Below are 14502 nucleotides of genomic sequence, written 5' to 3'. Positions count from 1 at the left end.
AGAGGTGCTGCACAGAGAGGGAGAGCTACACAGCGCCCCTTCAGCGAAGCGCCTCTCCTGGCTTCTGCCTTAGCCGTGCACAGCCTTTTCGGGCCAGGGGAGCCTTCATCCCGCTGCCCGGGAGAGGCTGCGCGCGGCTATCCCATAAGCCAGGACAGCAAGAGGGATCACTGTGCAGTGATCCCGCTTGCTGTCCTGGCTTCTGCCTTAGCCCCATGCAGCCTATTCCGGGCAGGGGGAACCTTCCTCCCGCTGCCCTGAAGAGGCTTGGCACGGCTATCCCAGAAGCCAGAACAGCCAGAGGCTATCCCAGAAGCCAGATCCCTCTTGCTGTTGTGTCTTCTGGGATTCAGAATATTTTTTTTCTTGTTTTCCTCCTCCTAAATCTAGGTGCGCCTTATGGTCTGGTGCGTCTTATGGAGCAAAAAATACGGTACTTAACCCAAGGTACCACTGTATTCAGCTATGCAACATTCCTAAGTAGTCTTAATGAGTTCCAAGGGACCCCAACTGAAGGATGTTCAGAAGTGACAGTAGTGAAGGGGTCGCCTTGCTCTAAAGATTACAAATTTACCAAAACATTCATTAAACGAGCCAGCCTGCAGCCTCAAAATATCTGCAAATTTATGCTTTAATCTTTCAGAGGTTTAATTAGGAGCTGTCTGGTTTGTGGCGATGCTTTAAGTCTTCTTCCTTTTGCAGATGATTTCAGCCGAGTTCGATTGGTCTCAATGAATGAAGAAGAAGGTTCAGATTACATCAATGCCAACTATATCCCTGTAAGTGAACTGGACTCAAAAGCATCCAGAAGAATAATATGAGGGTGAGGGTGGTGGCTTGCAAAATACCACACAGGCCACTTCAAGAGCCAAACCTTTCAACATATTCCCCACCCACCCCCTTTAATAGAGAACTTGATTGAGTGAAAATCAATTTAAAAGTATCAAAATTAGGGGGGTGGGGTTCCATATGCATGATGAATTCCCTAGGAATGCAGGTGTATATATGTATTTCAATTACAAGCAGAATCCATTTTTAAAGGCTGAAATGACCCACGAACCACCTGTATAATCATGGGATTTACCGAATATTGGTGGCAGGCAGGGCTTTTCTTCGGGGGAGACAGGGACGCAGGGGTACACATACTGTAATGTGTATGAGTTACTCGTGCGTAAACTGCCGCTTTTCTAGGCTTAATTGCCTTGGTTAAACTGTTCTAACTGCACAGCCCATCTCCGCGTGGCTGCCTCAGTCGCTAGCAGAATCTGTCTGTGGGTGTTTCTTAAACCTTTTCTAGCATAGAAGCTGTCTGACTCCTAGTCGCCTCCTCCTCTCACTGCGCGGGAGTCTTCTGCGCAGGGAGGGCGTGGGTAGTGGAGGACCTGTGCTCTCCTCACTGATGTCCAGAGAAGAATCCTGGAGCTCTCCCTCCGCTTCCCCCATTTGCCCCCCTTTATCCCTGGTGTTGCGCTGATTTCCTTCCTCCTCTACTGATCTGCTTCTCCCCCTGGTGCTGGGTCCTTCGCCTGCAGAATCTGAGAGCCTCCCCTTCGCCTCTCGCTCTGATGTCAGTTCCCTGACACATACCCATAAACATTTTGTGAATCTACGTTTGGCCTCATTGAGGGGCAGTATTTCAATATGAGTAGGAAAATGAGAGTACCCCTAAACATATTTTTTTTAGAAAAAAAAGCACTGGTAGCAGGTGAACTTTCAGAGAGAGGAAGGGGCCTTAAGGAGGAACAGACTCTATGAGCTTGTCAATCAAGCTTCATACTTATTTAGATAATCTATATACCACTTAACATTTTGAGAGAGAAAAGCATAGGTGTAGTGGTTGGGAGTTACTCGTGCGTAATCCTGCCCCGTTTGAGCATTGGATTGCCTGGTTAAACCCTCTGGACTGCACAGCCCATCTCAGCATGGCTGCCCTTAGTCACTCGTAGAATCTGTCTGTGGGCGTTTCTTAAAGCGCTGCCAACATAAGAGCTGTTTGACGCCCAATCGTCTCCGCCTCTCACTGCGCGGGAGTCTCCTGTGCAGGGTGGGCGTGGGCAGCGGGGTGCTTGGGCTCTCCTCACTAACTTCCAACGAAGAGTCCTGGAGCCCCTGCACCTCCCTGTCCCGTTGCTCTCCTGGATCCCTGGTGTTACACTCATTCTCTTCCCCTTCTTCCCAGCTGAGTCTCCCCCTAGCGCTGGGACCTTCTCCTGCAGAATCAGAGACCCTCTCCTTCTCCCGTGCCTCTGATGTCAGTTCCCTGACAATAGGCTTGCATTTTTGTTGCAAGGCCCACTTGCAGTGATGAATAAAAGCCCATTCTTAACATTCTGTCCCAGACCTGCTTGATCAGGAAACGGGACCCAGGATGGAGCTGAGGTCCTCAGAGGAAGGAAGGAGGCTCCATCTCGTGCATATTTTGACAGTGTCCCCCAATATACCTCTTTTCTTTTTCTTACACGAGGATGGAATTACATGCAGGCAACCTTACAAGAGAGGAATGGGCAGAAGGACTAAAGTCCCTGCCAAGATTGACTGAGGCTCTGAACCACCATCAGACACGCACAAAAAATAACAATCTGTGATGGTTGTGGTCAAGACCAGTTGATAAAATGGGAAGGACAAGTGCAGTCCCAACCCAGCATGACTCTGCGGAAGGAGAAGCCAAGCTGAGTTGACAGCGAATGTGTGTGAGAAGTAATGGGTGGGGAAGAAATTTGAATCGGTTCCCATTTAATGGTGATTCCACCTCATTCAGTATGAGGCAGTTTCCTATGTTATTCCTGTGCTTTCGAAAGAAATACCCCAAAATCTAAAGCCAATCCGAAGGAGCCATCACACGCTTTCTCTTTTAGGGTTACAACTCTCCCCAAGAGTACATCGCCACCCAGGGGCCACTGCCAGAGACGAGGAACGACTTCTGGAAGATGGTTCTCCAGCAGAAGTCGCAAATCATCGTCATGCTCACGCAATGCAATGAGAAAAGAAGGGTATGTATGTGTGGAAAATTTGCCAAGTCTCTCGAAATCTGCAGTGGATCTACATTCCCTCTTACCCAGAATTCTGTTCTCGGTTACAGTCATTCAGAATGCCATAAAAGTAAAGGGACCCCTGACCATTAGGTCCAGTCGTGACCGACTCTGGGGTTGCGGTGCTCATCTCACTCTATAGGCCGAGGGAGCCGGCGTTTGTCCGCAGACAGCTTCCGGGTCATGTGGCCAGCATGACTAAGCCACTTCTGGCAAACCAGAGTAGCACACGGAAACGCCATTTATTTTCCCACCGGAGCAGTACCTATTTATCTACTTGCACTTTGACGTGCTTTCGAACTGCTAGGTTGGCAGGAGCAGGGACCAAGCAATGGGAGCTCACCACGTCACAGGGATTCGAACCGCCGACCTTCTGATCGGCAAGTCCTAGGCTCTGTGGTTTAACCCACAGTGCCACCTGTGTCCCATTCAGAATGCCATAGTCCTCATAAATAGGGTGTTAAGGGGATAATCAAATATACACTGCCTCAAATCATGGAGGTTCTGTTTAGTTGTCACAGCTAATTTTTATCAATAGAACCACACTCCATTAATTTTACTAATATCTATTTATTTTATTTATATCCCACCCCTTCTCCCAAGAGTTCAAGGTGATGTACTTGGTGAGAACCAGTGTAGCACAGTGGTAAGAGTGTTGGATTGGGACCTGGGAGACCAGAGTTCAGATCCTTACTTGGCCATGAAGCTCACTATGTGATCCTGGGCAAGTCACTGCTTCTCTGCCTAACCTATCTCACAGGGTAATTGAGGAAGGGGAGAAGAACCATGTATGCCTCCTTTAGCTATTTGAGAGAAAGGTGAGATACAAATGCAATAAAACAAGTAAGTGGTCCTTCCTTGTGCCTGTTTTATCCTTAAATCAGTCCTGAGAGGCTGCTTGGATTGAGAAGCTGTAATTGGCCAAAGACCACCTTCATATCTGAGTCAGGATTTGATCCCTGCTGTTCCAGGTGTTGCCCAATGCACTAACCACTGCACCACACTGTCACTTTAAAGTGACCCATCTATTGACCCATCACCACATTTTGTAGAAGTGATTTCCACTGGGTTAGAGTTACGCATGGCCTGATGTGCTTCCTCTTTTTCTGTCTGAAGCCTCCTGCCGCTCAGTCTCATTGAGCACCTACGTTCTAGTACTACAAAATGCACAGACACATATATTTTCTCCACTATCTCCAAAACCATTCATACTTCTGATGTAGGGACATCAAAGCGAATGTTAGCTTCCCACAGCATGCAGTTTACTGACTCCCCGGGGAGCAGTTTCCTTGTTATAATAGGGAGAAGATTACATTCACATCTTATCTCCACATTATATGACATGCTTTCCCTTACGTTCCATGTGTAATCGGGTTTACAGAAAACGTACAATGAAATACAGCCCTCAGTAATCACATTGCTACATATCAGAGGTCAAACCTTTATAGGGAATAGACTCTGTGTGGTTTTTTTGTGTGTGCGTATGCGTACCTGTCATGCACAGTACATGGAGCTGGGTGCAGAATTCAGCTTCTAAAGATTCTTTTTTTGGAAAAACGATGTTTCTAGTCCTTAGCAGAAATTGTGTGCATATATTTTTATACACACATGCACACACAAAGTTGGCATCTTTCTGTTTTGAGAGGCAATAGAGTGCCTCTCTGGAGGTGAAGTCAAATTGCTACATTAGCAGCAGCAAAGCGACCTATCAGGGCACAAGCCTGGGCAGTCTATATGGGGGTCCTGGGCTGACCAGACGACAAGACCCCCTCCTCGACCTTACTGATAGGGTTCAAAGGAAAGCAGAGCAATACGTTTGGCACCAGCTGCAGGAATTGCCAGAAGGAGGCATAAAAGGTGCCATCCAAACGTCTTAGGGACTCGGCTCCAGATTTCTGTAGAGCAGGCATCCCCAAACTCGGCCCTCCATCTGTTTTGGGGCTGCAGCTCCCATCATCCCTAGCTAACAGGACCAGTGGTCAGGGATGATGGGAATTGTAGTCCCAAAACAGCTGGAGGGCCGAGTTTGGGGGTGCCTGGTGTAGCGTTTACTCCTAAACCTTTTCTTATTTGGATTTGGGCTTAAGCTACGACGCTTACCAAGACTTTGAAAAGTTTTCCTTGACTCTTTTTCTTCCAGGTGAAATGTGATCACTATTGGCCTTTCACGGAAGAGTTGGTTCCTTATGGGGACATCACAGTGGAGATGCTGTCTGAAGAAGAGCAATCAGATTCGGTCTTTAGGAATTTCAGAATCAACTATGTAGGTCAATGTAAAGGGTTTTTTTGTTTTTACTAATGCTGTTCGTCCTGCAAACTTTGGATCTAAATTCAAACCTCTTGTAAACAGAAACCTTTTATTAATAAAGTGTATCCATAGTGGGCTGCCTTGCCCCATATATATCCCTGCCCAGCAATTGTGGTTTTTAGATGTGGCACTGCTGAAAGTACTGCATGCCCCCAAAATGCACATAACTTATACTAGAAACTGGGCTTTTAGTGTTGCAGCTCTAGCCCTCTGGAATAGATTGCCGGCTGAAATTAGCCGTGATGTTTTAGCCACTTATTGAAGACATTTCTGTTTAAGTAGGCTTTCCTGGAGGTTTGACCCAGTCATTGATGAAATACCAACTGGGCATCTATGGGAATGGCTTTATAGTTTTGCAGTCTATAGAAATGGGTTTAATTGTTGCGTGGCAAGAACCCTCTCCCATGTGAAATGAAGACACTGGACACAAAATTTAAGGTTAATGGGCATAAAAAGGCCACAACTTTATTGATTACAGAATTGAAAGGTATTGGCCTTAGGCATTGGCTCCTATCGACTACCCGGCATGGAGACCGGGAAGGGTTAACCACAAGCCGTGGGAGTCCTGTTGGAGTATGCCAACTAGTATCCCACGGGTGTCACCGCTCGGGGGCGTGCCGGGGCCCTTACCTCCATAGGTTTCGGACAAGGCAGCGCCCCCCTTGCTCAGCTGGCAAGGGGGAAAGAGGGCGGTCCCCGGGCGTCCCTGGCCTTAAGAATGCTAGGCCACACCTCCCCAGCCCGCCGATTGGCGGGCCGAGTTGCAGGCACGCCCGGGGATTCCCTGGATCTCGCGGGGGCAAAAGGCCATCCCCCGCGCGTGTGGGAGGGGATAGCCCGCAACCCCCTCTCCTCCCGAGTTCGGAAAGGGCTTTCTTAGAATTTGTATTTTATTTTTCATTTTATCTTGCACACCTCTTTGAGGGCCTTAGGCTGTGAAGAGGTTTATAAATTTGCAAAATAATAATAATAATAATAATAATAATAATAATAATAATAATAATAATTATTATTATTATTATTATTATTATTATTGGAATGTTTATTTTAAAGCAGCCAGTCTTGAGTAGGGCCCTGGCTGGGGTTGGGGTTGGGGTGCTTTAACCCTTTACTCCTGCTGTTGCCCCAATCTGGATTTCCAGGGACTGTGACTTTCATCGGGAGGTAAATTCCAATGACTACCGTATTTTTCGCTCCATAGGACGCTCCTGACCAAAAGACGCACCAAGTTTTTAGAGCAGGAAAACAAGAAAAAAAATCTGACTCAAATTTTGTACTAAACTATTTAAAACAGCAAAGTGTGTGGCTCCTGTCCACTTTGCTGCTTTAAAGCGAGCCACGGTATATAATGAAGAGAATGGAAAAAGGACAGACATTCCATTAGAATGTAGCTGTTTTCATCATCACTGGGAAGTCAGTATTGGCAACAGTCACAAAAACTAAAATTTGAGCATTTTACTGTTATTAATCAAGAATATTAATAGTCAGGGAGAGAAACCAGGGCTGTGCAAATGAGAAGTGCTTGGAGTATGGAGGAACAGCAAAAAGATGATGATGATGATGATTATTATTATTATTATTATTATTATTATTATTATTATTATTATTATTATTAATACCCCGCCCATCTGGCTGGGCCTCCCCAGCCACTCTGGGTGGCTTCCAAAAGAATATTAAAATACTGTGAAGCTAAAGATCAAATGATTGTGCTCCAGTTCCTAAATCTCTGAAGTTTTCTCAAAACAGGCATGGTTGTTTTGAAAGGAAGATTCAAAATGGAGTGACTGAGTAAAGAACAGAGGAGGAAAAGAGGGCAGATAAATAGCTTCCGTTCAATACCAAGAGAACACAATGTTTTTGGTTTAGTATAGGTGGACTGTACTTGTAAGAATTTGTATAATGAATTATAGAGTTGGAGTGGAATATCAGAGCCTCTTTTCAGCAGTAAAGATTAGCTACTAGGAACATGGTCCACACACACACAGGATGTCTGGTTATAGCTGTGCAGTTTAAACTGTTCCTGAGCCAGATACCTGCTCAGTTTTAGCTGAAATTACTATTACTGGTTTGTGGAGATGCTTTGTATGTATTTATGACTATTTCCCCAAAACTGCTACTTGAAGAAATCCCCAAACTTACTATTTTTAAACTTCAAATGGAGCTCAGAATCCAGTTAGGCAATCCTTTGCAGTTGAATTAGGAGGCAATGAGAGACAGCAATTTGCTGCTTCCCACCCCCACCCTCCACCCCAGGAGCACACAGCCTTCCCTCTGCTTGCAAACCTTGCAAACCTTGTCCGGACTTCAGGGGAAAGCAAAGGCTGTAGGCAGAGCAGTGTAGCTCCCCACCCCCACCCCCAAAAAGCACCCCAGCAGCACACAATCTTCCCTCTGCTTGCAAACCTTGCAAACCTTGTCGGGACTTCAGGGGAAAGCAAAGGCTGTAGGCAGAGCAGTGTGGCTCCTCCCCCCACCCCCAAAGAGCAGCCCAGGAGCACACAGCCTTCCCTCTGCTTGCAAACCTTGCAAACCTTGTCGGGACTTCAGGGGAAAGCAAAGGCTGTAGGCAGAGCAGTGTGGCTCCTCCCCCCACCCCCAAAGAGCAGCCCGGGAGCACAGGACAACAGCGATTTGGCTCCAGGTAACACACATTCGCTCCATAAGACGCACAGACTTTTTCCCTTACTTTTTAGGAGGGAAAAAGTGCGTCCTATGGAGCGAAAAATACGGTACCTTTCTCACCTTTCAAAACGTCCCTGGCCTGGAGTTGGTGGTCACTGATTTATAAAGGCGACGGCTGCTAAGCACCACTTTTCTTTCTCTTTCCCCCAGGCCGATGAGGTGCAGGATGTGATGCATTTTAATTACACGGCTTGGCCTGACCACGGAGTCCCTCCCACAAACGCAGCAGAAAGCATCTTGCAGTTTGTACAGATGGTCAGGCAGCAGGCAGCAAAAAGCAAAGGCCCCATGATCATACATTGCAGGTGAGCCTCTCCTCTCTGCCTAGAAGACATTAGCAAAGCAAGGGGCAGAGAAAGTTGTTGCAATGCCTTCGAAGCACTCACAAAGATGGCTGTGCAATTTGTTGTTGTTAGTATTGTTATTGTTTCATTTATGTGTTTTTATTGAAATTGAAATTTTTATTGAAATTTTACATTTTTTAAAATCAGAATATCATAACATATAACAAAAATACCATTCCCCAATTCCTCTTCTGGTTTTTTTGGCATATTATCTCTCCCTACTTATTGGTTATTTCTTATTCTTTAACTTTTTTAACACAAATATTATTCTCTTATCATTTCAACATCCTCATTATATTTCCTACATTTATTTTGTTAATTGCAAGTGTTTAATCAAACCCTGCAAATGAGTCCATTTCTTTACATTGATTCTGTAAATATGACATGAATGGTTCCCAGTCCTGAAGTCTTTCCATTAATTTTGCCATTTCAGCGTCTTCCATCTGTTTTCCTTGCCATTCTCCTTTAGTTGGTATTTCAACACTTTTACATCTTTGTGCTAGCGATATTCTAGCTGCAGTTGTAGCATACAGTGGTACCTCGGGTTACAAACAGTCCTGCTTATGAACGCTTTGGGTTACGAACTCCACAAACCCGGAAGTAGGTGTCCTGGGTTGTGAACCTTGCCCCTGGATATGAATGCAATCTGCTTCCGGGGCCACGGGAGGCCTATGTAGGGAATGCATAGGGTTAAGAACAGACTTCCGGAATGAATTAAGTTCGTAACCCAAGGTACCACTGTACAGGAAAAGCTTTTTTCTTCTCTTTTGGTGAATCTTGACCTGAAATGCCTGGAAGTTTTTTTGTTGTTGTTATTGTTTCATTTATGAACTGCTTCCCAGGAAACATCTGAAAGAAGCTTCACAATGGAGAACATAAAGTTAGCCCTCTGCACAAATCTGTCAACGTTTTCCTTTTTTTAAGGGGAATTCCCTTATTCCGAATAGGATTCCTCGCAAGAAAAGGGAAAAGTTGACAGCTATGCCTCTGTAGCATAAGTAATCTCCTATGATGACGGTGGTGGATGTTTGCAATATGAATATTGTTTCCCAAAATGGGGCTGCATTTCAAGCACATTCTCACTTAGGTGCATGCACACGAAAGCTCATACCAATAACTAACTTAGTTGGTCTTTAAGGTGCTACTGGAAGGAATCTTTTTATTTTGACTATGGCAGACCAACACGGCTACCTATCTGTAACTCACTTAGGGATGAGGGATAAATTTGATGGGATTTACATGTGAAGGTGAACCTACGTAATATGCACTTTATTATTTTTTTTGCAAGAATACTAGAACCGAGACACAGCCATCTTTTAAAATGTGTGCTTCTCTGAATTTTGCAATGCAGCTCTGGGTTCAAAAATGCATTGTTTTAGCGGGGAATTGATTTGCAAATTTCCCCCCATATATTAAGCAAAATCACATAGAGGAAAAACTTGCGTAATAAATAAAATTCATTGGAACTTTTATTTGGTTTTATTTTGCAAACTGGTGTGGGGGAAAAAACTGATGTTGAAATGTGGGTCTTCAGCCTGGATAAATGAGCAACAAAAAAATGGATAGAAATGCCCATCCCTATCCCACTGCTCCTTTCTGTTTTGCAGTGCCGGCGTGGGACGGACGGGGACTTTTATAGCATTGGACCGACTCTTACAGCACATTCGGGACCACGAGTTTGTAGATATATTGGGGCTGGTGTCTGACATGCGGTCCTATCGGATGTCTATGGTACAGACAGAGGTAAGACTTTATTTGTGGGATTTATACCCTGTCAATCCCAGGGGGCTTTCAGAAAGTTAAAATGACCATAACCACCGCCACCCCCCAAACAATTGAAATTTAGCAACATGGCAGAGCAGCATCAAAGCAATCTGCAGAAGTGAAACAAGCACAAAGCCACATGAAGGTTTGTAAAGCCTGAGAAAGCTTTTTTAAAAGTCCTTGCCTGCCATGAAAATGACAACAAGATCGACACCAGGTTGTTGGTTATTTTGCAGATTAGTTGCGCTGCAGAAGGCGTGCTGGGGAGATCACACGTTCAAGAAACGCAGAAGTAACTTTTGCGTGGTTTTAATAACAAAAACAAAAACAAAAACAAAAACTCATTTTACACTAAATTACATTATCTCAATAAGTATGACCCATTCGCCAGGGTACTGAGAGAGCTACATGCTGCTCTTTATATACTATACCCAATTGCTGACACAGCTTCATTAACACAACTTAACAGCACCTGCTATACTGCTTCTCAGCTGTAAATCTAGGTCATGTTATTTCCTCTGGCCTTTAAAGAGATACACATCTTGTGAAACAATAATGAACCTTAAAGAAACCCTTCAACACAGGTGAGCCTCCCTGAGGAAAACATTCCACACTCGGTGCCACCACTAAGGAGTCCCTTCTGCAGCCACCTGCCCCACCTCAGGTGTGTGCCCAAAGAAGGAGCTCCACTGAACACCTTAGCATGCAGAAGAAGAGCTGTTCAGGATCAAACCAAAGACCCATCTATCCAGGATTCTGTTCCCACAGTAGCCAACCAGGTGCCTCTGGGAAGCCTGGAAGCAGGGCTGGAATGGAGACAGTGTCTGCCACACTCGAGGGCAGCAGACTAGCTTAGGGGATGCAGGGCCATCCTTAAATACTTGGCCACTCTCACTCACAGCTCTGCCTGGTGCCTGCTCACTGCCTGCTTGAATGCTGCAGAAGCAGTAGGTGCCATATGGACACAGCAATGCATGTGCATGGACACAAGAAGAGCCTGCTGGATCACAGGCCAATGGTCCATCTCACAGTCTCAGACTACAACTCGCATCAGCCACAGCCAGCGCAGCTTTAAATACGGAAGTAGATCGTAAGTTGTCTAGGGCTGGTAGGCTTTATAGCCCCAAATCTCTGGAGGGCGCCAGGTTGGGGGAAAGCTTGCATCACTTAAAATCATAAATTATAGAGTCAGAAGGGACCCTGAGGATCATCTAGTCCAACCCCCTGCAAAGCAGCTGTCCCATATGGGAATCGAACCTGCAACCTTGACGTTCTCAGCACCACACTCTAACCAACTGAGCTATCCAAGCTGAACTGTGTGGTGTGTGGAGAAGCACCTCCTTTCATCTTTCCTGAATCTCCTTCAGCTTCATTGGATGACCCCAGTTTCTGGTATTATGACAGCAAGGACAAGAGGGTGGGACTTCTCCGCTTTCCCACACCATTCTTAAATTTAATGGGGACGTGGGTGGCGCTGTGAGTTAAACCACAGAGCCTAGGACTTGCTGATCAAAAGGTCAGTGGTTCTAATCCCCGTGACGGGGTGAGCTCCCGTTGCTCGGTCCCTGCTCCTGCCAATCTAGCAGTTCGAAAGCATGTCAAAGTGCAAGTAGATAAATAGGTACCGCTCCAGTGAGAATGTAAACGGCATTTCTGTGCACTGCTCTGGTTCACCAGAAGCGGCTTAGTCATGCTGGCCACATGACCCGGAAGCTGTACGTCAGCGCCTCAGCCAGTAAAGCAAGATGAGCGCCGCAACCCCAGAGTTGGCCACGACTGGACCTAATGGTTAGGGGTCCCTTTACGTTTACCTAGCATGCTCTCCCCCTTTTTCCTAAGGAGCATTCAATATTGCAACCTTTTCTCACCGGAGAGTTGTTCCAACCCCTTGATTATTTTGATCGCCACAATTTGTTTTGCCCCTTTTCCAATTCAGTAATATCCTTTCTCGTTGACTTGTGGTAACCAGAACTGTACACAGTATTCCCAGTTTATTTTATTCTCAAACCCTTTGCTTAATGATCTGTAACATGGGCAGGTTCGTGCAGAGATGAGCAGTTTTGCGGGGGTCCCAGTCTCAAGCTCTTGAGGTCTTTAAAGGTCAAGATGAGCACTCTGCATTGAGGCCAGAAACAAATTAGGAGCCAGTGTGGTTGGTGAAGCCCTGGCCTAATGTGATCACAGCATCTAGTCCCAGTTAACAGCCTCAAACTTAGGGATGGGGAAAATTGATTTCACATTTAAAAGGCAAATCTACCCAATTCGCTTTCTAAAAACCATACTTAAATGAAAACACAGCCATCTTGTGAAATTCACTCGTCTCTGAATGTTGTGACGCAGTCCTCCAGTCAAGTGATATGTACGGAAATGCAAATTATTGAAGTGTGCCTAAAGGGGCATTAGTGAAAATAGCATACCATAATGTTTGGCATTAGGGAAAATTGTTTTACAAAACTGCAAATAAAACAATTGTATACTTGGAGGAATTTGAACTGAAGCACTGACGAATTTTCCTGAAGACTCTTAAAAATAATAATCACAAAGAAATGTAGAGAACTGAACTTGAGAATGGTAAAATGAGAACCAAAGAGAAAACTAAACTGACAGATTTCCACATCCCTGGTGTGTATAAAACCAGGCCTTTCTGACACGCTGTACCTCTCTGTGGAGCAGATCAGGGTACTGTCAGGTGAGCTGCTGTTCCTTTCCCCCCCTTATCTATGCCACCCACTTGTTTGCATAGTGGCACTCAATTAGCTTTCCTCCAAAGTGCCCACGCATTAGTGACTGCCAGCTTCTGTGCAGTTTCCGAGTTCCTGCTGTTTGCCAGCTGGCCTCTCCTCCTGTTCCATTGGCAGAGCATCACTGCATCCCCCCTCTCTGTCTCTCATGCACAAACACAGCAGACAGCAGGGCTTTGTAATGCTTCAGCAAACCGGATCTGGATTAAAGAACACCCCCAACTCGTGCCAGTATTTAACACTCAGGAGTAGGATATGATGAACTAGTTGCCAGGGGCTGGAGTGTCCAGGGAAGCGGGGAGGGAGTCAGCAAGCAAAGGAGGAACCACAAGATTTAATCCTCTATATAGGCTTGGGATATAGGACCGTAAATGTGGTCCTCCAAGCCTCTTTGTCTGGCCATTGGGTCCTTCGCCAGTACTACCCTGGGTTATCCTTGATTGCTTTTACCTGGAAAGCATCCTTGAGCTCTCATAATGCCTTTGAAATGGAACTGTGATTTCATCCTGTCCTTTCAATTCTGAGCTTGTTGGCCCAACCTCTGAAGTATGCAGGTTGACCCACCTGCCCATGACACCTGAGCTATTTGATTCAGCAGATCTGAATGCTTCACCTCACCTCTGTTCCCTCAAAATAAGAAGAAGAAGAATGAGCCAGATTGGTAGTTTTGTAATCTGGTGAACCGGGTTCGCGTCTCCGCTCCTCCACATGCAGCTGCTGGGTGACCTTGGGCTAGTCACACTTCTCCGAAGTCTCTCAGCCTCACTCACCTCACAGAGTGTTTGTTGTGGGGGAGGAAGGGAAAGGAGAATGTTAGCCGCTTTGAGACTCTTTTGGGTAGTGATAAAGCAGGACATCAAATCCAAACTACTCTTCTTCTTCTTCTTCTTCTTCTTCTTCTATACTTCTATACTATGGCTTCCAACAGAATATAATGGATCAAAATGAAACATCAAACATTAAAAGCTTCCTGATACAGGGCTGCCTTCAGATGTCTATGGAAAGTCATATAATCAGTGCTTTTTTCCTGGAAAAATAGGTGCCAGTGCTCACCATGAAGTTGTTACAATAAGTGCCATGCTTTTTAACAACAAATTGGTGCCAGTACTGAGTATCCCCTGAAAAAACGCACTGTGTATAATTATTTATCTCCTTGACATCTGATGGAAGGGCATTCTACAGCCCAGCTGCAACTACCAAGAAGGCTCTCTGCCCGGTTCCATGTAACCTCACTTCTCATAGTGAGGGAACTGCCAGAAGGTCCTCGGAGCTGGATCTCTGTGTCCAGGCTGGATGATGGGGATGGAGACGCTCCTTCAGGTATACAAGTCTGAGACTCTGTAGGGCTCTGTAGGGAACCAACACATGGAATTGGGCTTGGAAATGGGAGCCAATGTAGATTCTTATACCTGAAGGAGCATCTCCACCTCCAATGTTCAGCCTGGACACTGAGGTCCAGCGCCGAGGGCCTTCTGGCAGTTCCCTCGCTGTGAGAAGCCAAGTTACAGGGAACCAGGCAGAGGGCCTTCTCGGTAGTGGCACTCGCCCTGTGGAATGCCCTCCCATCAGATGTCAAAGAGATAAATAACTAGCTGACATTTAGAAGACATCTGAAGGCAGCCCTGTTCAGGGAA

At 45.8% G+C, this 14502-nt stretch overlaps 1 protein-coding gene across 3 annotated transcripts in view; it reads left to right on the top strand.

Moving 5' to 3' along the window:
- Positions 1-14502, top strand: part of PTPRO (protein tyrosine phosphatase receptor type O) — a 132905-nt gene that overhangs the window by 109865 nt on the left and 8538 nt on the right. For all 3 annotated transcript variants that reach the window (XM_081209851.1, XM_081209849.1, XM_081209850.1), the window contains 5 exons: positions 703-779; positions 2856-2990; positions 5170-5292; positions 8170-8324; positions 9971-10106. In XM_081209851.1, coding sequence (XP_081065977.1) covers positions 703-779; positions 2856-2990; positions 5170-5292; positions 8170-8324; positions 9971-10106 — 626 coding nt within the window. The remainder of the gene's footprint in view (positions 1-702; positions 780-2855; positions 2991-5169; positions 5293-8169; positions 8325-9970; positions 10107-14502) is intronic.

Source organism: Podarcis bocagei (assembly GCF_964188305.1).
Source record: "Podarcis bocagei genome assembly, chromosome: 10".
NCBI classification, from domain to species: Eukaryota; Metazoa; Chordata; class Lepidosauria; order Squamata; family Lacertidae; genus Podarcis; species Podarcis bocagei.
The sequence above is the reverse complement of the archived record's forward strand: the minus strand, read 5'-3'. Positions and strand labels throughout refer to the sequence as shown.